Source organism: Drosophila serrata, unplaced genomic scaffold, assembly GCF_035046125.1.
Source record: "Drosophila serrata isolate PLE 108 unplaced genomic scaffold, ASM3504612v1 contig_8, whole genome shotgun sequence".
In the NCBI taxonomy this organism is placed as follows: domain Eukaryota; kingdom Metazoa; phylum Arthropoda; class Insecta; order Diptera; family Drosophilidae; genus Drosophila; species Drosophila serrata.
Window position 1 is genome coordinate 183,023 of NW_028256906.1, and position 26,968 is coordinate 209,990.

Consider the following 26,968-nt stretch of genomic DNA (forward strand, 5'->3'; position numbering starts at 1 on the left):
GAAGAGGCACCTCTAGAGATGCACAGAGGCATACCAAATGAGTAAGAGGGAGAGGCGCTAGCGCTAGCACTAGAGCTAGAGCTAGAGGGAGAGAGAGAGGGAGGGAACTAGAGATAGAGCTAGAGCTGGAGCTGGAGCCCAGTTGTTTACTCAAGGAATTACTTTTCAAGCATTTTAAATGATTTACTTTACAATTTTCAATATTTCCATCTACTAAATGGTTTCTCTGTATTACCCTACATTTATGAAACGCACTGTATGTGTGGATACTCTCATTTACCTGACACAGTCGCCCCCTTTGGGTCATCATCTCTCCCCCCGCGTGTTGTCACGAACAATTTGTTCGCTCTGCTTGTTTCGCACATTTTTCATCTTTTCAGTTTTATGCTATTTTCTTGCTTTTAATTTTTTTCTCTCTTTGTTTTTATTCTGTATATTTTTGTTATTTTTATTTTTTTAATTTTTAGTATTTTCCACACAACAACAACAAATTCTTTAGCCGCTTCGTTGCATCTTATGGCTGCATTTTTATTTTGTAGATTTTTGTACGGCGCAAGCTGGACCATTTTAATTCGATTCCAAGGAAACAACAAGTAACGAAATGATGATGAGTTCAATTTTTAAATTTAAAAATAAATATCCGCTGTTTGTCGTACAAAATATTTGTTCTATTATTTGGCACATTTATGCTGTGTGCGAGGAATAAGTGTGCGGAAGTTCACATGCTGAAGGGTTGTCTAAAAACAAGTTAATATAGAGAGTATAAAAAGTTTTTATGGGAAACTTTGACGGTCTTAAGCTTTAAATTTGCTTTTTAAAGAACCTCTAATTTAAAAAGTTATTTTTTTTTTGAGTTTGATATTAATTTTCCAACAAATCATGACAATCTTCAGATTTAAGCCTTCTCCCTAAACTCTCTATATTTATTGGGTAATTAAAGTTACCTTTTTATGGTTACATTACCCAAGAGACTTGGCTCTTTCTCTTCTCCTCCCAAGAATGAACAATTACTAGCATTTTAAAATTCATTGAAATAATTTTATAACCTTATGTTTCCTATAATTTTAGTCAAATTCTTAAAAGGCAGTGAAGAGGTCGTTTTCGAACCTAGTATATATGATTTATATTCTTGATCTGCCGAGTCGATCTAGCCATGTCTGCAAGAAAAAATATCTTACAGCATTTTTTAGAATTTCGTTAAAATTTTCGAAAATTTCAACAAAATTTAATTTTTGTAAATTGACAATTTTTTAAAAAAATCAAAGTTTAAAGATTCCATAACTAAGCCAAAAAAGCATTAATTTCAATTCGGAAAGCGTTATTGTGCTATATTTTTAAAGGTTTATAAATCTGCATACTTAATTAAAAATGTTAAAAATTTTATTTTTTTTGTAAATTTTTGAAAATTTTAACGATGCAACCCCTATAAAATGTTAATAAAAAAATTGCGAAGAAAAATTTTCTTTCCGACATGGCCAGAAAGATTTGCCTGTTGATGCTGATCAAGAATATATATGATTTATAGGGTCGGAAATGACTCCTTCGATTAAAATTATATTTTCCTCTGAAATTACAATACCCTGCAAGGTGATAAAAGTCTGTTTTTTAATCGTCTTTTTAAATCAATGCAGTATAGATATATTAATATATTCTGTCATCTAGTTAAATAATTATCGATTATTGCCCAAATATAGCGTAAAAAAGCGACACAATACCATTTGTACTATATTTTCTCAAACTAGTTCTGAAATCCACAGAATTTTCTGTAGTAACACAGGAAATAATTAAAATAAATCCACGAGAACCAATTAAAATGCTAAATGTATTCATTTTATAATTTGATTTTTATTCAAACAATTTGCTTTCATTTGGTTGGTTGATTTCTTTGTTTTTTGCTATCTGTTTGTTTTTTCGTATGTGTAAGTTGTGAGTGATGGCTGCCAACTTAGAAGAGGCAGTTGTCGGGAGTTTTCTAGCTTATGGTCAACATTTCCATAAACATTCTATTTTTGAAAAGTTTGGAAATCCACGCCAATTCAGGACCCAAAAGTAGGCAAAATCTGTGCCTACTTTTGGAAGCTATCTCTCAAGGTTTTCGAGAAATCCGTCGATTTTGGCATAGGCTTAAAGATTGTGAATATGTGGCGGCACACAAAGAGCACGACGAACCAATTGTAAGTTTATATCTATTCTCTTCATCTCTCCGATTCTCTCTTTATATATACATATGTCATATATATCTTTTTTCGTATATAAATCTAACTTTTTATAGTTTACGAAACTTACACAACTAATTTCAGGGATTAAGAGAGGGGAGAGTGGGCGTGTACCATGAATCTTAATCGTACAAGTGTCGGTAATTTATTTATCCACACGTTAGTTAAGTCCTAATTAATCCGATTCGCGATCCGATACTTATTGTTGCAGACTTCCCTTCGAGTTGGTAGCACATATTGGTAAAAGGTAATTTCATCTTGCTTTTCGTAAATGGGTCATTGTTTGGCCGACCTTTAAGGTCCGCGTTACTTGACTCGATCTCCATCTTGATCTCAACTAGCAGCAATCCTTTGCTCTTTGTCTCTGGATCTTAGTTACTAATAAATAAATGTTTCTTCGGTTTTTGTATGTTTTTTTTTTTCTTTTCCATATTTTTTGTTTCGTTTTCTTTTTCTGGTTGATTTAATGTTTATTCATTCATCATTTTCTGCACTTAATGTCAGGCTTACTTGCCATTCTCTATCAATTATTGAATTATGTTAGTTTTTATGCTTTGTATATATAATTAATTGTTGGTATAATGCAGTCTTTACGGCAAAACAAAAAACAGAATTATGCTATTTGATTTCTTAATATTTGTTTTCATAGTTTATATGTATCATTTGCATCATTTTTCATTGTTCTCATCGTCATTAAATACATAATAATCAAAAATATATCTGTATACTACGTACATATATTATTAATATTTAGTTTTTGCTTTTTTAAAGTTTATGAAACCAAATACACTTATTTAGTTAGGCATTTCTGTCTGTCTGTCTGTTGTTATGTGTTGGTGTTGGAACAAAATAAATTTTTGAAAGTTTATTGGGATTAAATTCATCAAGCAATTTACAATCGTACATCCTTTCCTTCTTCTGCTAAGCATCTTTGTTTCTCATTGCATCATTCATACATATACATAAATTTGTTAATAATTACTCAGTGTATGTACTTTTTGTATTTAAACTGTTTTCTTTTTCATTCTTTGAAGGCAGTTAGACTTGAGAAGGATCTCAAATACATATGTGCATACATATGCATACATACATATATCTTTCCCAGTTGTATAAATTGTAATGCTTACAGAGTTTTATTTGTTGGTTTCCCCTTTTCTTGCTTACTTTTTGTTGTGTTGTGATTTTTTTAAGTTATTTACAATATATTATTCAATCATTTTTGTATTTTAAGCTTTTAGTTAGCTTGTCTCTTTTCGAATTTTTATATCTTTAGATTGCCAAATATGCATTTTGGCTTACAAATTAGTATTCTGCTTTTAATTTGATGTTGTTTTTCTTGTCTTAATATAAGGCTTAGGCTCTCAGTTGCTACTTAATGATGCATATATCATAATGTTTTCAACACGTTCTTTTCTTCCTTCTCATCATTTCACATTACATACACATTCGAATACACAAAAAATACATTTCGGCACTTGCTCTCTCTCTCGCTTTCTTTCTGATCGCCTATCTGTCTCATTCTTTCCTCTTGACTTTTACATATTTGATCCCTAAAGGCATTTTCAAGTTTTTGTTTTTTTTTTACATTTCTAGAATTTGTTTTTGGGTTTTCTCTTTGCAAATCGTGAAAAATATAAAAAGAAAAGGAGTTTGATATTTTTCCCCTTACATATTTCTCTTTTATATTTTTGATTATGCATAAGTTTTGAACGATATGAAAGTGTTTTTTGTTTTTTAGCACAAAAGAAACTAGAAATATTCTATATGTAGGTATGAATGTGTGTGTGTTACATAGAAGAAAATGAGGCAATTTACGTTATAAGTTCGGAAAACATTAATTTGTTGCACATTTATGCATTTAAATAACATTTGCAGGAGGGTGTGTTATGTGTGTGTGATTTGGATTTTATCTGGAAGTACTATTTCAATGATTGTACAATTGTCTATATATATTGTATTCTTTTTTTAAGTCAGAAGAAGGCACGCCAAAGAATTGCGATTTTTTTACACACATATCGACAAAGAATTTGGGTTTTCCGCTTTCCTTATTCTTTATTCTTCTCTCTTCCCGTTTTATTGCTTGTTTGTTTCTGATGTACGACGTAATGTCTTAATATTATGTATGTACATGTGTAGTTTTGTGTTGTGTGGGTTTATGTATGCGTTAAGTTAACTAAAAATATGTATTGTATGTGTATAATTTACATTTCTTTTAACAACAACACAGGAACAAGTTTGTAAATCTAAGCTTAAGTTGCTTTCTCTTGCTAGGTTTTTTAAATATTTAATTTAATGCGAAATAAAAAAAAGAAAAAAAAATATACATACATCTATGCATATATCTGATAATAGTATTATATTGGGTTACGAATTTACTTGCTTTTGTATTAAGAATAAGCACTTAGAAATTAGTTTTTGTTTTTCTTTTGCCTAGTCATTCGTTTTTGTTATCATTATCGATGCCAACCTCTTATATATTTTTCGTACTTTTTGCTTAATGTTTAATGATTATAAATCTTCTTTTGTTTGCCTTCACTTTTTGTTGTTGCAATGTATAAAGTATAAATGTATGTATGTACGCATAAATTAAGACGTAATTAGTTGCTGTTGTATTTGTTATTGGTTTAAATGTGACCAGATATAGGTGTATATATGTGTGTGTGTTTTATCATAACTTAAAGTGAATTAAAAAAAAAACTAATAATTGAAATATTTAATTTGTAATATTATTCGGTAATTATTCTACATTTGCTCCTCCGGGTCTCGTGCTAATAATTATTATTTTTGCTTGAGAATTTTGGTTTTGTTGTTTTTGGGGGAAGAACATGCTTGGTTTGAATCCAAAATTCAAACAAATTTATGTTATATATTTCTTTAACTTTACAGTATCTCTTATTAGGCGGTGGACTTTCTGCTCACATAAATTAACTATTTATACCAAAGAAAAAAAAAGGAAAAAAAAAACAGTAAACAATTCGTTATATTATTGTTACATATTACGTAAACCGCTGTCAATACGTATTCATAACGCTTATATTGCTGAGTCGCTTAGAGCTGGAAAAGCGCCAAAAATTTCAATGATTCTAAAGATAAGCATCGATGTTTCTGGTTGTAATCGTTGATGTTGTTCCAGCTCCAATGTCGAGGTGTTACGTCAAGTTACAGTTTTCGTTAAGGATACACTTTTACGTTAGGCTATATTATACGGTTAATGGTAAGCTCTCTGGATACCATCTGGTTGTTGGTTGTTATTGTTGTTGTAGTTGTGTTTGTTGGTTGTTGTTTTTTAAGGTTGTTGATGGGTTTGATTTCTCAGAGTTCCGAAATCCTCGATGCTCTATTTATGTATATATCTGCTAGTTTTGTTGCTTACTGTGTGCTCTCTTAAAGTAAGTGTTGTGTAAACGTAAACCTAAAATAGTGAAAGAATAAATGCAAATAAGTAAAAGTTTGGGAGAGCAGAAAATAAACTAACAAAAATAGTAAGAACTACATATCGAGAGGTAAAATCCAAGTATTGAATATTACTTAGCCGTGTTATTTACGAGTTCTGCTAAATAACATAAATAATAAAAGAAAGTTATTTTTTTCGGTAACATTATTATTAATATAGAACATCCAAGTGCTCTCACCTTATAAATTAAATATTTTTGGTTGGTGGATGTTGTTTGCTTATGTTTTGTGTATGTTGCTTGCGTTGCTGCTTGCATGCTAGAAAGAAGTCTTTGTCTTAATATTTCGTCTTAGCCACTCTCCCACTTTCCGCTTTTTGCCATGGTTTGGTTCGTTTTTGTGTAAATGCAACGAACACAATAAAAAAAAAGAAAAATGATCAAAATGATCAAAAAACACAAATCGACGAATTTTGGGAAAGAATAGGTAGCTCCTTTCTGCTCCTGGCTTTGTTTTCTTTCCTCTCTCTTGGCTTAAGCAACAACAGCAAGGCCCCATCAATACTGACTATCCATCTCGTTGATCTCCTCCTCCTCGATCAGGTCATCCACTTCGAAGTCGCTGGGCGAGAAGCTCCTTTGTTGAGCCAGCAGCTTCTGCTGCACCTGCTGCTGTTGCTGCTGCTGTTGCTGTTGTTGCTGTTGCTGCTGCATTAGTCGCTGCTGTTGCTGCTGCTGTTGCTGCTGTTGCTGCCGTTGTTGTGCTGACAGAAATCCGGCACTACTCCCACTAACGCTCAGACGGGAAGCGGCGGCGGGGACAACGTTGGAGGAGGAGGAACTGCTGTTTGAAGCCAACGCCAGATTCAACGGCGTTTGGCCGACGGTCCGCATTCTGGCATTAGCCAGGGCGGCTGTCTTAAGTGGATTGCGCAGGTGGGCTTGGGCTTGGGCTGATGTGGAGGCGGTATGGGAGAAGGCATTACCAGCTGTAACAGATGCAGCAGCGTTGTAACGTGGCCGCTTATTCTGAAGCTTGGTGGCCCAGCATTCTGTGGCCCGGCGACGGGCACTGGCACAAATATTGTCAGACGTCGATGAGGACGAGGACGTAGCAGAGGTTGAGGGTTTGCTGGCATTCAAGGCAGTGGCGGTGGTAGTGCTGTTAGTGCTACCGTGAAACGGTATATGGCGTCGCTCCTCCTGGGTCTGCTGCATCATATTGCGGTAACCCTCCAATTGCTTAGAACGCTGAACATTATTGATCGCTGAATCGCCGACACTACCGCTGATGGCGGAATTGGAAACGGTGGTGTTGTTTTGATCCGTCTTGTTCATGTGGGCAGCCGTCGTATTCACGAATATATCATTAATGGCCGCCGCCCTATTCTCCGAAACGATAATCTCTTCCAGCTCATTGGGATCAATGCCTCCGGTCAGGCGGCGCTGCTTCTGCCGCATATGCTGCAGCTCCTCAGCTGAACGTTGTTTGCGGAACTCAAAGACCAGCGGATAAATGTGTTGAATGGCCGCTTCCACATCATTAACGCTGGCCGCTGAGGAAAGGAAGAAAGATTATTCATTTACGGGAAAAGAAACCATTGCAAGTTGCTAAACAAGTAGCCATTTTTCTTCATAGCTCACCTGTCACGGTTATACTGCCCGTGGAGAAGATCTTAAGTGTGGCTTTGGGTTCAATCATTTTGTACGTGACTCCCGGATGCAGCTCTGGCTCATAGCTGGCTTTTTTGCGATGCCGTTCCGAAAAGTTGACAATCTTTATAGCCCAAGGCATGCTGCAGGTACCCAGGACATTGACGATGCGAAAGTTCTGGAAACGGGTTGGGAAGCCCAATTTGCCCAAACATCGGGCATAGCGACGGGCAGCGACCTTGGCCTGGAACAGATAATATAATAAATATATATAAACAAAATATATGATTAAAAAAATTATCCTTACCATTGGTTCGGAGGTGGCCCCCGTACACGTGATCCTGCCCGAAGACCAAATCGAGGCTGTAGTATATGGATGTCGCAGCTTCATCGTCACCATCCCATTCTCCCGACGATACTCCACATTGGATCCATTTAAGGCAATTTCGCGCAGCTTTAAGTGACAGCGAACGCTAAACGAGCACACCACATTATTGATGGTAATGTCCAGTTCCGGCTCTTCGCCATCGGTTGAATTGTTCGCCACCAACTCCAGCGGCTGATCCTGCTGGCTGCTGGCCACAGACGCCTTCTCCACGTCAGCATTGTTCTTAATCACAGTCTCATCTAATTCTATTGGCTCCATTTTATTCGTTAGCAAACAAGGGTTTCCGCTGCTGCCGCCATTCGTGGAAGCTACAATTGCTGGTGGTGCTGTTGCTGGTGCTGTTGCTGTTGCTGTTGCTGGTGCTAGTTCTGGTGCTGATGCGACGGTGCCGCTACTGTTGCTGGTTAGGATTCGGCTTTTGGAGCCATTAGATAGCACGATGGTATCGCCATTGACCAATTTCTTTTGCAAACTGGGTACAGCGTTACCTCCAGTCGTTGGCAGTTTGCTAAATTGCGAAAAATAGCGAACAGTGCCGGGGGACGATGCTGTCGCTGCGTTGGATGAGGCAGCAGAACCAACACCGACTATAGTGGCGCCCCCAATCTTTCCAGTGGCTTGTGCTGCTGCAGCCGCCGCTTGGCGATTGGCCATAAATGTAGCCGTGGGCGTTAGGTAAACTCGAGGAGCATTCGCTAGCACCGCGGAGGAGACACTGCTGGTGCCTACTCCGGACCCACTGCTGGTGGCCTTCAAGCCCCCGTTTAAATTTCCAACCGGTATGCTCACCATTTCGTTATGCATCATATTTGGCTGCAACTGAGGGTGCCCGGATTCGGGAGGGAAATTTGGCTGCAACTGAGGGTGCCCGGATTTGGGAGGAAAATCCCAATCCTGGAACTCCTTTTGCTCTACGTGCTGGGTTCTCTTTTGGGGATGAAGTTCCCTTTTGGTAGGAGACTTATAATTTGGAATTTGTAGTTTTGGCACACCAATCTCCTCAGTGTCTTCGAATGGGTTGTCGGTTAAGCACTCCAGATAGATGCGCAATTGGCGGAGGTTATCGGCTTGCTGATCTCGGGATTTAGCCTCGTCCTGTTGCAATTTCTTTAGACTTTGTTCACGCTTATCTATCTCGTGATCTTCTCTTATTTTGAGATCGGTCAGTAGTTTAATTTGACCACCATTAAGTCTACAAGCTTCTTCGACGGTCAAAGATGATGCTGGGATTGTTGGTAAACGTATTCGTGGTTGTTCAGGGGTTTGTGTTGGTTTATGTATAGGTGTCGGTTTATCTATTGGTTTAGATTTTGTTGTTGGTTGAAAGATTGGTATTGGCTTAGATTTTGTTATTGGCTGAAGGATTGATGTTTGTTTAGGTTTTGTTGTTGAATTTGCTTTTGTTGGTGTATGTGTTGGGTTAGGAATGGGTGCAGGTTGAAGTATTGGTGTTGGTTTAGATTTTGTTGTTGGTCTAGGTTTTGTTGTCGGTTTACGTATGGCTGTATCTATTGGACTTGATGTTGCTATTGGTGTTGTAGTTACTGGAGTTGATGTAGTTATTGGTCTGTGTTGTTGTTGTTGTGCTGAATGTGTATTTTTTGTTTTTGTTGCCAACTTGGTCTGGCCCTCGTGTTGGCTTGATTTGAGTTTTCTTTGCACCAACAGATTCGACTTCCCTTTTTTATGATCCAATTTCGACGGATTCGATGGCTGTTGCAGTCTCCCTTGTAGTTCTTGTCCAGATGGCCAGACTTCTGACAAAATACTAATATTATTGACATTATAAAGATAAGTTCATTTAATTTATTAGGTCTTACTTTTAGAATTTGATGTTTGCTTGCCCACTCTTGCTAAACTTGTTTCCTTGAATGCTGCTTGTTCCTTATGCTGTTCGTCTGAATTCAAAAGTTTGGTCGAATTGCAACTCACGTCCTGATCTGCATAATTTATAATTTTATAATTTTGGTTAGATGATGGTTTAAGTTCCTTAAAAACTTTTTATTCTTACCTTGCTGTTGTTGATGTAGTTGTTCCAGCTGTTCTCGTTTCTGTAGATGTTGTCGTATGAGCTTTAAACGTTGTTCTTGTTGTCTTTTTAGCTGTAGCAGATGCAGTTGCCGTTGGTTTACAACTAGACGTTTTTGTAGCAGTTGCTGATTCTGTATGTACTTTAGTGGTAGATTTGGCTCTTCCTGTTGCCGTTGCACCAGCCGTTGATGTAGACGATCTTGTTGCCGTTTAAATATCTGATTATATTTAGCGCGCTCCTGATAGTGTTCGCGTTGCAGTTCTCTATCCTCTTTATTGTGTTGGCTTTGTAGTTCCTTTAACTGCAGCTTTTGCTGTGGATTAAGTAGGAGTTGCTCCTGCCTTAGTTGTGGCTGTGCGCTTTTCTCTAGCAACTTCACTAGTCTTTGGCGATGTAATGCAAGTACATTGGAACCTGTTGAATCTGTTGGAATCTTTTTATTATTTTCTTTAGTTTTTCCTTTGGATTTTGCCTTTGGATGGTTTGAACCAAGTGGATTATTCTCTTTATCTGTACTAGAAGAGTCTAACACGTTAGACGTAGAACCGCAATCCTTGTCGCTAGATAGCTTGAGATCGTCTGCAACAAATTTCAAGTAAATTAATTTAGATTCTACCAAAAAAAAAAAAAGCTCTGTTCTTACCTTTTGAATTTTTTATTTGTTGGTTCTTGTCCTTGCATATTGCTTTAGAGAATGTTCCCCCTTGCTTCCTTTTTTTGCTTCCCTCCTCTGGATCTGATGAAAGAAAGAAACAATATATAATATTTTTAGGTGGCTGAACATATGTATGATATGTATCGTTTCTCCAGTTACCTTGGGGTTTCTGCTGATGTATCCGCTTCAAAGATCCTGGTTTCTTGGTTGAAGAAGAAGTAACAAGAGTTTCCTGCCTGGCGTGATTTTTTTTTAAGACTGATATCTCCGGCTGGTTGCCGTCTAATATATTTAATACAGTTTCAGGTACTGTCGATGGAGGAGTTTGTAACTTGTCCTCAAGTTCTATTTGCTTTGAAATATCAATCTCCTTTTTCGCCTCCTCCCCCTCTCGTTTGTCACGCCAATGTTTTTGTATTGCCGCACTTCGTTGAGCTTGAAGATGCTCTTTTCTGTTGGAGTGGTTTGTATTATTGTTTTAAGGAGATGATAGATTTTAATGCTTGCGCTGTTATCGGAGTTTTTGGTATATAAGTTTTTTCATGTGTGTGTGTGTGTGTTTGCTGTTATATATATATATATATTTTTTATATATATCTAATTTTGTATATATTGTGTGGTGTATATGGGTCTTAAGTCTTTGAGCAACTTACACAGGGGCCATCTTTAAATTTTACTTGCTCAAATATTCAATCCTAACGTCTGCTTCTGAATTCTTCGTCTTCGTCTTAATACTAGATTGATTTGTTTGCTTTTTCTTCTTTTTTTCTATCTTTCTTGATTCTTTTTTGTTTGTTGTATATAAGGCTAAAAGTGATTCTTTTTGTAAAGTTTTTTTGTTTTGGTTGTTTCTTTGTTGTGTTGTGTGTGTATGTTTCGTAAATCGCGTTTGCTTTTGTTTTGCTCTTTATGACAAAAATACTTATTTTTTCTATTAAATTGTTGAAATATTTTTTTAAATTAGAATTAGTTGTTGTGGTTGTTGTTGTGGTTGTTGGTGTTGTTTTCCTCTTGATGTTTGTTTTTCGTTTAATGATAACTTCTGTGTATTACAATTATTTTCTAGTCTTCCGTTCTTTTCTCCTTGTTGTTTCTAGCTTGTTGTTGTTTTAGTTGTTGCTGTTATTATTTTGTTGTTGTTCCTTTGTAGCAGTCTGCAAAGAAAAATAGGAAAACATTAGGAAGACAGAAAATCAGCTGTTTTTAATGGCAGGGCAATGAAGGAAACCAATGCAAGGACCTAATGAAGATGATGGGCTATGATCAATGCAATCCACTTTCGAATCCAATGCACAATTTGCAAAAGACTAAGGTCAATGGAACAGTTGGTGTAACTGTAATTAAAACTTAACCTATCGCTGGCACTAAAAACAACAATAATAATAAAGAAAAAGAACGTCAAACGAAACACACACTTGACTGCCGACGACACCGCACAACCGACGAAAATAAACCAATTGAAATGCCAAATAGAGATGACAGACCGGCAACGGCCTTCTTGAACCACAATATTTCAAAATAGTCACGACTCACGACCGGCGTTAATCGAATGCCATATTAGGGATGTGAATAGTACGTTATTTTTCCTTAATTATAGATAGGAAAATGTTAATGTAAACATTGGAACTTCCATACAAAAAAAATTATAAAAGTAGGGACACTTTTGCCGCCTGCACACTGTTAGTAAACAGCAATTTAACATTTTTCTAGGATCGGCAACGTCTGACGCTGACCTTAACATGGATTTCATGAGCTGTTCATGAGCGCAAAGGAAAGGCAAGGAGGAGAAACAGCAAAAGAAGGAGAGCCGACTAGACAAACAGATGGCGCAGGGAGGGAGGTTGGGTGTTATTTGTGTGTGCAAAAGTTATCGTACATGACTTCTGGGTCAAGGACGCACTCGCACAAAAAGTGGAACACTGTCGTCAATTGAGCACAGCAATATAGTAACAGCAACAAAAATTACAGCGCCAGTGACGAAAATACCAGCCACAACAACAACTACTACTAAAATAGTCACCGTCATTTAAGCATCTCACAACATCAAACTGCAACATCTCGTTCGCACCCACAGCACACATTGAATGCAACACTGTTCTATATTCGGAGCAAAGTGCAAATGAAAAATTGTTATTGTAAATTAGCAAATTGTCATAAATTAGAATAGAGCGGAATGAAACAAAATGAAAATATTGCAGGCAATGACCCAATTTTCAACTTCCAATTATTATGAATAACCAAAAACGTTCAAACACTTGTTTTATTGCCCAGACCGGATGTATTTATGTACATACATATGTACACATTTATGTAGATTGTTTCTTACACACCCTCCTCCATTCATGTTAAATGTGATTCATTTACAAAAAAAGGGCACACCAAAGAAATGAAATTGAATAAAACTATATAAAACTGAATGAATGAGTGAGTGAGTGAGTGTGTGTGTGTGGGGGTGTTTGGATCAAAGCTTTTTTTTTTTTGGTGACCCACAAAAAGAAAGTGGTTCGGCTGCGATTCTTCTGAACAAGAAGACTGCTGCTCAGCACCAAATTGTGCTGTAAAGCGCAGGCTCACAGTTGTTTTGGTAAATTAATTTAAAACAGCTGTGGTGCCTTTCCTTCCACTTCCTTTGACTTTCTGGAATCAGCTGTAATTTTATCTAGATCTTTAGTTTTGGAATTAAAGTTAGCACTAGACTTTTAAAACAAACTTTTTTAACGCATACATACATATGTATCTACATTACATACCCGAAACTGCACTGTATGCTCCTTAACCGATATTTACTGTAAGCTGTAATCAAGCAAAACCAAAATAATTGAAACAAAGCGAAGCAAAACAAAACGAATTTTAAACGAAACGGAACGTCACTCGAACGAACACAACGATACATACATACGTGCGTGTGCGCCTTTAGCGCGTGCGTATATGTGTGTGTATGTTGGAGCTCACATGACGTCGGCATTTGCTTTGCTTTCTACATATACCAAGTCTAAAATTTCGCTCTCAATTGCACGTTCTCTTTGCTCTCTGCTATTTTTAACAGCTCGGCAACAGAGCGACAACAACAAATTACGGGTCAAAAATAGGCAGCAATAGAAAAACACAATGCACAATAAATGCAAATGCGAATGCCGCTCATTGCTTGAATTTCAATAAAGAAAGAAAAATAGACAAGCAGCCAGCCAGCGAAAAATGCGAAAAATCTACCAAAAATATTTGATCGAAATCAAATTCAGAAACATACGCGCAGACACCGTCCTGAGAAATAAGTGCGCCAGAAATTGAATATTTAAATTTACGCAAAAAATACCCCTAGATATTGTACAAAACCAACAACAAGAGGGGGGAAAATGGTACAATTCAGTTCATTAACCTAAAAACGAAAAGGAAAATTAAAACGCGAGCGCGAACAACAAACAGACAAAATGAATGCAGGGTGCAAAAAAAAGAAGAAAAAAAAACATTATACTAATAATAATAACGAACAACAATAACAGCGAGCACACACTGCCAAGCAGCGTTCCAAAAGGCAAAAAAGAAATAAGAATTCGAAAAATTAAATGAACTGCAAATTTCAGGTTCAAGGCCAAGCGACATACATACATACATAATTCACAATTGTCAATTCGAACAATTTGCAATTGGCAGTCACCTTTTTAGGTAGACTATTTATTTCGTCTTATGCTTAAATGTATATAAATCTATGTTTTTTTTTTAATGTAACCTTGATGGCTAAAAAAGCTATGTGTTCGTTCTGTCGTCGTTAGCAAAATGTACACTAAAGGGGTATACAAAAAAAAATTAATAAAAAAGCAAAATGTAAAATATATATTCTGCTTGCATTTTTCAAAAAGCCACTGAGTCTGGCAAATTAATCCAACAGCATCTGAAGACCGATCAAAAAGTTCTTTATAGAACCAAGGGCTTCTCAATTTTATTTGTTATCTAGCATAATATACACAGCCCGAACTTCTGTTGGATTATTTTCTCACGATTCGTGGAATATACATACATATTCACCCCTACATTCCAGCTCTCATTCCTCCCACAATAATCACTTTGCCTACGTTCCATTCCCGAGAGCTCTCCAATTTCAGGGGAATATGTATTTATGTATGTACATACATATGTACATCGTCACTTTTTTCAATTTTGTCTACATTTGAGATTTGTTAGTTAAAAAATGGGAAGGGGTTTCGAAATGTGACCTACGTGTCTGACAAGAGGGATCATAAACTATACAATAAATATATGCAAACGCACACATGACCAACCAACAATTTCCCTATTTATTATATGTATAAGTATGCATTCATATGTATTTATTTATTTCCGTTCCATATTGGATGGGTGCACCATAGCCAGTACGAGAGAAATTCAAAATTAGAAGTACAAGAAATCAGAAATATTGTAATTTTATATAATTTCAATCATTGAATTTTCTGCAAATTAAAAACCAAATAGTGCTGCCAATAATGTTAGAAAGAAAACGGAACATTTTCGGACTTTGGTAGCAAAGAAATACACCAAAAACAGATCGCGCGAAAAACGACAAACTTAATGGATTACCAAAAGAGGCAGTAGCTGAAATCTTTTACGTACATTCCATATTTTTTATGGATTTAATACAACACATTTTTATGAAAAAATAATCAAAAATTGTGAATCATTTAACATGTAACACATGTGCAACGATTTATTCATATACATACTTGAATTAAAGAGTGAATCACTAAGATAAAGTGGTGACCTCATGGATAAGGATGCACTTGCCAATGCCGTGAGACATTTGCTTCACATGGTTTGGAAACATCTTGAGAAATCTAAGTGAGAATATTTTTAAGCTATCTGAAACAATTTTCGGACTGTTAATCTCGTAGTCACGTTTTCTCAATTACATCATCGTTTTTTAATTATTGATTTGCACTTTGAGAGTCAAATTGCAGGGCTAGAAAAACCTAAAGAAACTCGTTTCGAAGATAAATAGAGAAGAGAAGGAAAATCAAGAGACTGGCTTCAGTCTGCGTTACCATTGCTAACAGGGGAAAAGCTCTGCACGTGTTGTTTTTAGTGGTTAACTCGGACGATTAACATGGCTGGATTAACAGTGGCGCCGCCACTCAACATGGCCGAGACGCATTGCACTTGACATTGGCCGTTATTCGCGATATCGATAACGATTTATCACGGCACGGTTACTCACCTCTTAAAAGTCCTTAATTAGTTGAATGGTTATATTAAATGGTTAGCTCTTTGTTTGTTTTGTATTATTTTCTTTTAGATGTTTGAAATCTCGACCGGAGAGCCTGCAAGAAGAAAAAATAAAGGTGGACAACTGTTAGCGGGCGTGTCAGTAGGAAAAAAGGTTGAAGATAACAAAAAAGAATTGCTTAATACAAACAGCTGGCCAAAAAAAGGGACAAGGAAACGTAAAGAGCAAGAGACGAAGATGAAAACAAAGAGAAAAGAAAAATCTCCCCAGGTGTGCAGAAGGCAATGAAAGATACAAATTAACATATGGATGTGTGTGAGCATTGCACACACATTTGTGGCCGTAGCTATACCATCAATAGTCAGTAGATATTTATTTTATCACACTTTTGCTTTTAATATAGATTGGTTGTAATGGAAAATATACTAGTTTTTAAATTGAGCTAGGTTTACAAATTTAGAAATTGTTGAATAGTGGTATTAAGTTGCCCTCTGCTGTTTGAGCATTTTGATAATGAGAAGGAAGACTCACAGCTATAGCTACTTATATATGTACATATATGGATACAACAATTGCCTGGGAGAACCGGACAGCGGAAATGCTGTTGTGGACAAGAAATCAGCGACGAGCACTACAAAAATCCCCATGAAAACAAGCAACCACTTATTATAGTATTAATTAAAACCATAAGATACTATTTAGGTTCTGTTTCTTTAAACCCGATAGCGAGAAAAATAACAGAAGAATCTACAAACGTATAGAAATAAAAGTAATGACAATACTAAACATAATATGGGGGCAACCCCAAAAAGTTCGTCATTGGCGTCTCGCCTTTAAGTCAATGAACTGTTATATCCTCTAATACACCTCACATTCGCTCTATCAGCCAGTCTGGCTCTCCTTTTCTCAGTTTTTTCTGGGAAGAGCGACAGAGAAAGACGACGAAGACCAAGCAAAAGAACAACAACTACAAGTCGTTGACATGTCCTCCACAAAAAATAAAGAGAAAAGTGGTCTGAACTAACTTACAGACGGCAGACGGACTGACAGACAGAGACAGCTGGCTGTCGATTTGTTTTGATTAACCGTTATTTCAGGGAGAAGATCCCAGGAGAAAGAAAGCGATCATGGAAGCCAAAAAAGCAAGTTGATGGTTTTAATACCCTAACATATACAGAATCAAAAATGACCTTGAATTTAAACAAAATATATACACATATAAACCCTGAATTGGACTTTCTCTTGTGTTCATTTGGACAGTAGAAAATATGCTGCATAATGAAATCACTAAAACCGCACTCTCGCTTCTCCTTAAATGAAAGTTTAAGTGACCCAAAAAAGAGTATAGCTTGGGTTCTTTGGGGCGGGCGGTGGAGTCAGGGATTACTACTGTCTGGCGAGACAGGATAAAGTCAGACGGAAATTAGCTTTTATCGCTGACCTTGGGGGCTGCCTCGCCTCGTTGTTCATGGTTTCTTTTTCGTATAAAACACAAGTATTTAAAAATACGTACATACTTAAGTATGTAATGTACATTTGTGTGCATTCGCATTGAATATAGGCATTGGCGGTATACATACCATGTGCTAATTGGCTCCTAGTGCTAATTCGCTAAAGCTACAGTGCGTGAGTTCGGATAACAAACTAGAAATATTTACATGCATATGTATGTATGTATTTATATGTAATAACTATGTAGCTTCTGGCAATGAGTTTTTATTTATAAAGTATTGATTTTAACACAAGTACATTTGTAAATAAATAATATATTTAATAAATTTCTTAGAAAGGCAAAATAAATTAAATAGATATTGATGCTAAAGGTTTTTAAAGTAACCAATTTTAAAGAAAATAACTAATATTTATGTTGCTTTCTGTGTTGACTTTGTATTTTCTTTTTCTGTGACTGCGTTATACAAAGATGCTTGTAATTTTAGTTGTATTCGCTTAATTTATTCATCATTCACTTATTCACTCGGGAAAGCTCTTTTGCGTGTTAATCATTAAAAGCAATACATAGATACATGTACTACATATACAAATTTAACATTAAATGGAAACGTTAAAAGGCAGCGCTTGCGTTTTTGCAGCTATTCTGTATTTATTATTATTATTCTTTTTTGTCACGTTGGAAGTACGCACTTTTTGTGGGAAGAGGGGGCTGCACTGACACACTTAATTTAGCCCCTCTCTTTCGCTGCTACTGCTGGAGATTTCGGTTCTTTTTTGTGCTTGTGTTCTATTCGACCAAAGCAGAGTCGGAAAGATTTTACAGTTATGATGCCAAGAAAAGTAAAAGTAAAAAATCAATGAATTTGCTTTGTTTTTGAATATAAAAATGTGTGTATGCGAAAAGAGGATACTGTTAAGCCATCAATGAAAAAATATTCTTGACTTTTCTTTCTTATAGTTTTGGACTTCACACTGCTGATTTTAATTGCTAACAGCAACAACAATAACAACAGGTTGCCGGTGATGAGTAACGAAAGAAGCGACAAAGAATTCGAAAAAATGCATTCTTACGATTTCACAGACCAAAAGAGAGAAAATAAAAAATTGTAAGCGTGGAAAGAGAGAGATATAGGAAGGGATCAATTATCAGGCAAAAAAGTTGCTCGCCTTATCACTTAAGTCCTCTCTCGCTCAGTCTCCGCCACTCTCTTGCGAACATTTTTGTATAAACAAAACATTCCACCTGAACAAGTCAGCCGCAAAAGCTTTGAGAAATCATTCTCAGTCAATGGAGAATTAAATAAACGAACGTTTTTTAAGTCGAATTCTTACAAATTCTCCCAAAAAGTAGCAATTTTAATTTTGTTATAACTGATGTAACTGATTTGACTTTATTTTTTACCTCGTGGAATTTTAAATATTTCAAATTTGTTTATTTGTTCTATTTTATTCTGACCGTATGTAGTTCTGCTGCAAGCGGCGCTGTTATAATGCTAAATTTCTGTGATCGCTCTTTCTCTGTCTCACGCTCTCACTTATTCCTTATTCCTATACCGTCACACCTGCTCCAGTTAAAAAAAAAAATATGTTTAGATTTAAAGCAATCACTGTCAGTTATTAACTGTTTTTGCTCTTTTTTTCAGGGAGAAGAAAATATGTATATACTTATGTACATATGTATTTACATATAATAAAGCTCATTTGCATGACGTCATATGGACTGCTGCTATACTGTAAAAATTGAGGCACTTGAAACAATTTCGTGCATTTTACTTTGTGCCAAGCCAGCGAACTGGGTCAATATCTTAATTAATTTTAATGGGCTTAATTTAAAGACAAAGGAAGCGAACCGCACTAACAAAGTTACATCAATCATTTGCGTATTGCCATTGAAGGAAAGGGGGGAAGTCATTATTCTCCGCTCTAAATTTAAAAAATGTGAAATATCAGAAATATATAGGGATAGATATTATGTACATTTTTACAGTGGGCTTCATAAGCTAATAAATATATAGGATATATGAACGCTTACCCACCAAGAAACAATGCATTTATTTTTAGAAATCGAAATGGGAGTGTAAATCAAAATCTTATGCCACACATTCTTGCGATAATATATTCACATATTTGTTTAAAAAGGGCGTAAAGTCAAAACAAAACAAGGCCTACTAATAATTATAATACACACACACACTCGTACGCACCCCACCAGCAGAAATTGGCGATAACAACAAAATGCGGGCATCGTACATTTGATTTATGCAGACAGAGCGAGAGCGAGCGAGATACAGAGTGGAAAAAGAGGGCGGACAGAGAAGAGAGCACTGAGATCAAGCCGGAAGTTACTTTTCAAAGAAGAGAGTGTAACAGATGCATTTAGCAGTAACAGGAACAACAACAGCAGTAAAAACGATCGCCGACAGGTAGGGAGAATACAAAAGGGCAAGAGCGAGATGGACCGATGGCAGCGGAGAACTGCAAACTGCGATTTATTTAGGGTTGCACGTGTGTGCGTGTGTGCTCATAATGCGCTCGTATCTGTGTGAGTCTGACCTCGTTGGCCAACTTAAATAAAAAATAATAATAAAGAAGAGCATGGAAAAGTGGAATATGGCAGAGCGGACGTAGGCGGAAAAAGAAGCCGCACCTAAAAAAAATCTATTACATCACTAGGAAAATTGACACAAGCATTCAGCATTTACATACATACATACATACATACGAGCAAGCTAGAAACGGAAGCAAATTAAGCATAAAAAAATACAGAAACAAAAAAAAAACCTGAAAACGTGAATTTAAAAGCCCATTTTTATAGTTTCTGCTATACCTGAATTCGATGTAATATTTTACAAGCATATGAAACAACAAACGAAGTCATATTCATTAAAAATATAATACAAGAATATAACCTCTAAATATTAAATAAATGGCAATTACTGCCAGAAAGTTTTCCAGAAACAAATGTAACACTTGTCAATAAATTAATAAAATATAAAATGTATAACTCGTCGGCTTCCAAAAAAAAGCAATTAAACAAATAAACCAACAAATATGTTTGGCTAACAAAAATCAGCAGATTTTTAGCACCTACAAATGGCGAAAACTCGTCGTTTATATGTCATAACTGATGAACAACGTAACAAAATGATGAAAAATCGTCAATTTCTTTGAAATTTTTACGTCTTTTTGTCCAAAACGGTACGCGGCCGAAGCATAAAATAAAATCTAACCCTAAAGCGACTACAACAACTGCTAGAAACTTCTTTTCTGAGAAAATTCACTGAATGTGTTTCCTCCGACAGAAAAATGAGAGCGTCCGCGACAGAGAGGGAGCACGCGAAGCGACAAGCTAAGCTACAAAGCAGCCAGCCACAGGGCAGCAAATGAGAGGCGCATGCGGCGAATTCGGTTCAGGTACTTCTTAGTTGCCGGGCATGAAGGTATGCTTTGACAGTGAAAACTACTTGTATTTTCCATTTACAATTTATATTTAAATAAAGTACTAGTCGCTAACCCAAATTTATATGAATCCGAAGGGCAATATTTTATGTAAGGTAATTAAAACGAAAATACGTATATTTATCTAACTATTCAAAAGTGGGAAAACTAATTAAATATGACAGTGCTTACGCAGAGGCAGGTCCAATACAGGGTACCCCGCTGGTCGAGCGAATCAAGGGCGACGTGCTTTCTGGTTTCACTGAACAGGGCGAGCGGACGTCGACGTCGGCAGAGAAGCGAGTCGCCTGAAATCTCGAACGCGCGACAACGCTATTGGAAATTCAGTCTGCCGCCAGCGCGACTCGAAGCAGAGGTTTTTGTGAAAAAATATTCCACTATTTACTGCGCCACACAGCCACCTCGCTCGCTCACTCGCATTGTCCGCCTTTGTCTTCGTCCCACTCTGGCACGCTGTTGCTTAACAGAATGGGGGGCCGTCGAGCGAGGAATGTTACCAACGCAACGCACAGAACCAAGAAATGAAGAGTTTTCAGTCCAATATTGGCGAAAATTCTGGCAAAGTATGTTTAAACAATGGATGCAGAGACCTTGTCCCCTTTTCCCCCACTATCTGTTACTTTTTCAGCATAACAGCATGAACAGAAACATTTTGGCAGTAAAAGGGGAATTTCAACATCGTTTGAAATGGGAAAAATGTCAGCTATGTGACTCATAATCGCACACCGAAAATAGCAGTAGTAAACTAAAAGCGAAGAAGCAGCCGCCCATGACGTCATCCCGCCCACACAGTACTCGAAATTATTGAAATGCAGACATTTGTGTTTTTTGTAAGAGCAACTCTTTTATAGTTAAATGTTTATTGGTTTTTAACGCACTGCTGAAAAAATATGTTAACAACAGCCCTATGTGCTGTTAAGTGCGTTCTCTGTCTCGCTCTTTGTGGTTTCAATGAAAGTGAGCCACAAAGCTGCAAAAATTGAAATTCCTCGAATTGGTTAGAAAAGAAAATGATTTAATTTGAATTTTGATCAAGAACAACAAAAAAACATGTGATTTTTAAACGAAATCAAGAATGAAACAAGAAATCACAGAATGAGAATGCAAAACGAGTTATGAAATGAGAGTGAGAGAGCAAGAGGAAGTCGAGAAGAGAGCAGAGCCAAAGTTACATTTCTCACTGGCAATTTGTAATGGACTAGGCTTAACTAGGCGTACAATTATGTTTCAAATATGCAGTGTACTAAAAAGAAATTCGAATAGGGAGTAGAGGGATAAATCAAATAAAATGAATGAAACGAAAAAATCACCTTTTCAGTAGGTCGCGTCGTAATGTGCTCTCGCGCTGCGCTCTCTCCTTTGTGGCTTTGCTCCTTGCGGCGCTCTCTCTGGCTGCTGGCTGTCTCGTTCTGTCCCGTTGCCTCGCAGCGGAGCTCTGCTGCCGTCTCGCTTGCGCTCCGCTGCTGCTGCCGCTGTATTCGCCGTTAGCTTTTCGCCGCTCTCTGCTACTATTGTTTTTGATGTCTTTTAACTTTTACCAGTTGGGATCACTTTTGTTTGTTTTGACAATTATACCTCCGATTGCTTGTTCAGTTTTCGTTTATATGTGCAAACTAGATGGGTTTCGGGGAACATTGACTTAGAGCAAGCAAGCAAGACCTGCCAGGGCGAATTTCGCGAGAGCGAGAGACCAAACACGACGCGGCGAAAACGGCTCGCTGTGGCATTGGCAACGGCAGCGGCTGCGGCCCGTTTTCAGTGAGAGTTCACGGCGGCGGCGATAAACACGAGCGAAACGCGCGGCAACCGACGAGACAGAGACGGACACATACCGAGACACCGTACAATGGCGAAGAGAGCGCGCGCCCCAGTGCTCTCCCACTCCGGCCGCTTTGTGGCCGCGCGCTTTGTCGCTTCGCCCGCAGAGCAGAGCAACACGCAATAAAAGTTCAAAAACAGTTGAAGTATACCGCGACGCGAGTAAAAATCTTTCCTGGCGACGTCGCCGCCGTCCGTTGTGTAGTTGTTGTTGCTTTCGTCGCGAATTTCGTTGCTGTTTACGGTCTAACATAAAACAAAAATGACGAAAAACTGTAATGTTGGGACAAACTCAATGCGACAATGTGCCATATTCTGAGACCCCTCGCCCTTTGTTTAAGTTGTCCAAGTTAATCTGCAAATCATGGTGTCATTTTCGAATTTCGCTGAAAGGTCTTGCTTGCTCCCCAGAATATTCCCAGCTATTTAGTCGCTACTATCTATTAGTCGTAGAATCAGTACCAGAGGCAGTGGAAAGTAGGCGACAAAAATAATCCGAGCACAGGTCTGAGCACACACGTCGTTCTCAATTCGTTTGGCGTTTCACTTTGAACGCTGCATGTTTTCACGTCGGTGTCGCGGTGTTTGTTGGTGTACCACAGAAGTGTCACTCGGTCACTCTGATTATTTAACATTTTACATCCTACACGCTGTTGGCCATTTTACGGGTTTGCATGGGATCGAATTCTCACTTTTGGGGTAGAAATTTCTACGTGGGGTAGAATTCCCGTGTAAAATGTAAAATCCGTAACATGACTGCTCTCATCCAACAGAATTCTTTGTCACTGGCAGTCGGGTTGTTGTAAACTAACAGAACTCTCTCTTGGGGGCTGTCGGGTCTAAGTTGGTTGTTGAAAATACCAATATGTCAGTATTGGTATTTTGTGATATTGTTTCTGGTTACTCTGAATTCCGAAGCTGTTATTTAACATTTTACACATTTATACATAAATGTAAAATTATACTGTAAAATTTATAACAACTCTCGTTGAAAATATATCAAAATACCAATTTATCAATATATTTGTTTAGTATTTTTTGACTGGCTTCTGGTCACGCTAAATTCAGGTGTTTTTTTTACATACGTACGGATACATTTAGAATTCGCATGTAGGAAGTAGATTTTACTAACAGATCTGCTCTCAGAAAGACAGAAAAAGAGTAAATTAACATAATCTGGTCACTTTTAATCCTTAAGCTGTTATTTAAAATGTTACATCTGACACATCTCTAAAACCATTTTACACCATTACAGGATGGGGTAAAATGCTCATGTAGAACGAAACTACATCAAACGTCCGAGGACTAGAAAATCAAACTACTGACAGCAGGAAAAAATAAAAAATTAAATTAATAAAAAGCAATTGAATTTCTGTTTCCACAAGTAGATGGAAAAAGGATGGGAACTTGGCTAAACAAACGCGAAATCTTGGAAGAGACCTGCCAGAAGCAATGTAACCCCGCTTATGTTGATGTAAAATACCACCCGGCATAAGCATTTATTTAAACTAACTTAATGATTTGTATGAAATTTTCCTTGTTAAATGACATTCAATACGTCACTTTTAAATAAAAAGAATTTAGCATTATTTATTTCCTTATTTTCCTTTTCACGACTATTGGTCTTCATTGCGGTTTATTACCACGAGAAGAATACAAATAGCTACTGTCGAATGGGCGCGAGGAAGACGTTTTGATTTCAAATTTTAAACGGACGAAAAAGTTGTATTCTCTAAAAAAATATATTTAAAATTCACTTACAAATTGCTCTCCTTTGGGTTTGCCAACGCCTTCTTGATGAAATGACCGATACTCGCGAAATAACTCGGCATAAGCTTTATTCTTTCGTTTACAAAAAGTACACTTGATTTTTGTTGAAAACTGATCCAGTTTTTGGTTTTTTTTTTACAAATATGTTCCTTTTTTGGTTTCGAACAGCTCCGTCGAGTTGAAAATACGAACTGGAACATATGTACGTGCCGCTGGCCTTTTTATAGTAAATTTGATGTTTTCTAAGCCTACTCATTGCAAATTGAATGGTTTTAAATTTTAAAGTTGTCAACTAAAAACAAAGTAATCGGCTGTATTTATCGATGTCTCTTAAGCAAATAAGAATACAACAAATTTACGTACACTTTAAGCGGATTACAACTGTTTCGTACCAAACAAATTCAAATAAAAAAGAAACTAACTATTCGTTATTTTCTTTACATGAAACGAGTTGGACGGTAAAAATGTTTTTTACATCGCCGTCAGCTGTGATAACATTGATAAACCGATAATAATATCGATAACAACCCTCACAAGCTGTTTTCTACCTTGTTTTTTGATTTTTAATTATTTCTCAATTGGACAGTAAAAATATATTAAATCGCCTGCCAATGAGCCAGTTTGGGAGTGCCACCGCCGGGCCACGCCTGTGCCCGTGCAGCATTGCCCTGTTCCTGGTTGCAATCATTCCACTTGCTGTTGCCGGCTCAGCCAAGTCGTCGCTGGGCAGGGATGACGAGCGCTTCTACGAGGAGCTGGTGGTGCGGCCACTGTCCGGCGACCATGTCAACACCTACTTCCAGTTCACCACGCGTTGGCACTTTGGTCAGAAAGATAATCGTGAGTTAGATTCCATCACATAAATCTCTACTATTGCTTACCGAAATTGCTTTTTATTTTACTTAGTTTACCACACCCAGTTGACGCCCCGGGTAATTGCCGAGCTGCTGCAGCAGTTTGACGTCAAGGAGCTGCACATTGGACTGACCCAAGGCTTGTGGCGCTACGAGACCTGGGGATATCCCATTGTGGAGGCAACCAGCGGTGCTGAGATGTGGGCTTGGTTCAGCGGCGATCACAATCTCACCGACAGCGAGGTGAACAGTCAGTGGAGCCAGCTGGCCAATGTCTTTTCCGGTGTACTGTGCGCCTCCTTGAATTTCGTGGACAAAACGAATAGTATATCACCACGCCATCTGCTCCGTCCACAGTTTATGCCAGCCGCAAACAGGAAGAACTTTGTTCGATACTCGGCATTGCCTCGGGAGATCGTTTGCACTGAGAATCTGACGCCGTGGAAGAAGCTCCTGCCATGCGGTAGTGCCTCTGGCTTTGCCTCGCTGCTGAATTCCGGCCATGTCCACAATACCAAGTACCATTCGCTGGGACTGAAGGTGCGTACACTGTGCGAGGATAATAGCGAGAAGAATTGCATCGTAGAGCTGACGCAGACGGCCAATTTGGTCTACGATCTGCGTCTCTTTGAGTTGAGCAGCAGCAACAGTGACTTCTCGCTACGACGGCTCTTCGGCATGGGTCTCAACGGCTACTGTGAACTGGCCGAAAGCTCCAAGATGTATGTGCAACGGAATGAGCAGGGCGAACGCTACCAGTTGGTGCCCCCGCCCAGCCCGGAGAACGATGAGGTGAGGAGCACTCGTGGCGGGCATACTGCCATCTATGGCGTCTATGATATGCACGAACAGTTCAAGGATCACGGCGAGCGTCTCTTCAATGTGGCGTGGCTGTCGCCGAAGAGCGAGAATCGACGTCGGAATTCGGTGAAGCCCACACCGCCGCCATTAACCGTCCATCGCTATCTGCTGGGCCATGGCCAAGAGCGGGGTCGGATAGCCACCGAGATCACGAATTCACATTATGATGCGCTGCCTATTCTGGTGCAGGAGGTAATACCTTGGTATGTTCACGGCTATTTGCACACCCTCTCCGTTCGCCGGAAGCCGCAGCGCGTGAACGAGTACGGACGCCAGCGGATTCCGTTCAAGCTGCTCCACTATAAGCCTGGCAAGCAGCGAGAGCTGCCGTCGCATCTAGAGATCGGTTTCTTGCTGCCGGGACAGACGTCTGCTCTGATAACCATCGACGTGGATTATTTGCTGCTCAAGTGGCTTGAATATCCGCCGGATGCCAATCATGGCCACTATATCGGATCGGCGCTCGTGTCCAGCCAGCTGCCAATGGGAAGGAACTACACTGCTTTGCCGGTCGAGGGTTATCTCTTCCAGGATTCGTTTAATGCGACGCGACCCAGCTATGTGCTCAGTATGCATACGGAGGCGTTAATCGTTTCACTGCCCACACCGGACTTTAGCATGCCGTACAATGTCATCTGCTTGGCCTGCACGGTGGTGGCCCTGGCCTTTGGTCCCATTCACAGTGTGGCAACCAAGATGATAATTGTGGGCAAGCCGACGACGACAACGCCAAAGAACTTTATCAAGAAGCTGCTGAACAAAGTGTTCCGGCGTGGTCAGGCCGCGGCTGAGGAAGCAGGAGCAGCAGACGGGGAAGGAGCAGGAGAGGGATCAGGAGAAAGGGCAGCAGGAGATGGTCTGCTCAGGGAGCCTGGCTTACCAGGCAGCAGAAACTCGGATGGTCAGCCGTTGCTCGAGGATCTCGAGGAGAATGACTAGGAGGAGACAATGAACATAGTCAACAGCCACTGGAGTCGTGATAAGCTCCCACTTTGATATATCTAAGAAGTTCTAATAAAACTATATTGTAAAAAAGTAAATATGCTAGTTTTATATGCTACTACTAATTTTATTTTATTATTTTAATTTTTCAAAATTTTTCGTTAAAATTGAAAAAAATTTGAATCTTGAAATTTTAAAAGAGGTGTGCAAATTTATTACCCTAATAAAAACTAACATAGGACAGCTTTCCGAATCGAAATA

The 26,968-nt window shown here is 38.2% G+C and overlaps 3 protein-coding genes and 1 long non-coding RNA gene across 5 annotated transcripts in view; 2 read left to right on the forward strand and 2 right to left on the reverse strand.

Annotated features, from left to right (window-relative positions):
- Nucleotides 1-26,968, reverse strand: part of LOC110184456 (protein crooked neck-like) — a 71,920-nt gene that overhangs the window by 16,082 nt on the left and 28,870 nt on the right. The gene's annotated exons all lie outside the window — the stretch shown is intronic.
- Nucleotides 1,826-24,180, reverse strand: Trf2 (TATA box binding protein-related factor 2). 2 transcript variants are annotated; one of them, XM_086826116.1, is made up of 12 exons: nucleotides 22,743-23,142; nucleotides 21,773-22,075; nucleotides 15,543-15,645; nucleotides 10,990-11,490; nucleotides 10,496-10,788; nucleotides 10,325-10,417; nucleotides 9,661-10,260; nucleotides 9,470-9,589; nucleotides 7,569-9,406; nucleotides 7,253-7,505; nucleotides 5,849-7,164; nucleotides 1,826-5,628 (listed from the first exon to the last, which is right to left on the reverse strand). In XM_086826116.1, the coding sequence occupies exons 4-11, from the start codon at nucleotides 10,998-11,000 to the stop codon at nucleotides 6,167-6,169; spliced, it is 4,206 nt and encodes a 1,401-aa protein (XP_086682242.1). In that variant the 5' UTR covers nucleotides 11,001-11,490; nucleotides 15,543-15,645; nucleotides 21,773-22,075; nucleotides 22,743-23,142; the 3' UTR covers nucleotides 1,826-5,628; nucleotides 5,849-6,166. The 2 variants fall into 2 exon arrangements, with proteins under 2 accessions (XP_086682242.1, XP_086682243.1); XM_086826117.1 differs by lacking the exons at nucleotides 21,773-22,075; nucleotides 22,743-23,142 and adding an exon at nucleotides 24,042-24,180.
- LOC147645125 (uncharacterized) lies at nucleotides 20,627-23,303 on the forward strand. Its single transcript, XR_015270241.1, has 2 exons — nucleotides 20,627-21,025; nucleotides 21,091-23,303. It is a non-coding gene; the product is annotated as an uncharacterized LOC147645125 (long non-coding RNA).
- On the forward strand, nucleotides 23,536-26,805 carry PIG-T (phosphatidylinositol glycan anchor biosynthesis class T). The gene is made up of 3 exons (XM_020952986.2): nucleotides 23,536-24,252; nucleotides 24,637-24,890; nucleotides 24,957-26,805. The coding sequence occupies exons 2-3, from the start codon at nucleotides 24,662-24,664 to the stop codon at nucleotides 26,702-26,704; spliced, it is 1,977 nt and encodes a 658-aa protein (XP_020808645.1). The 5' UTR covers nucleotides 23,536-24,252; nucleotides 24,637-24,661; the 3' UTR covers nucleotides 26,705-26,805.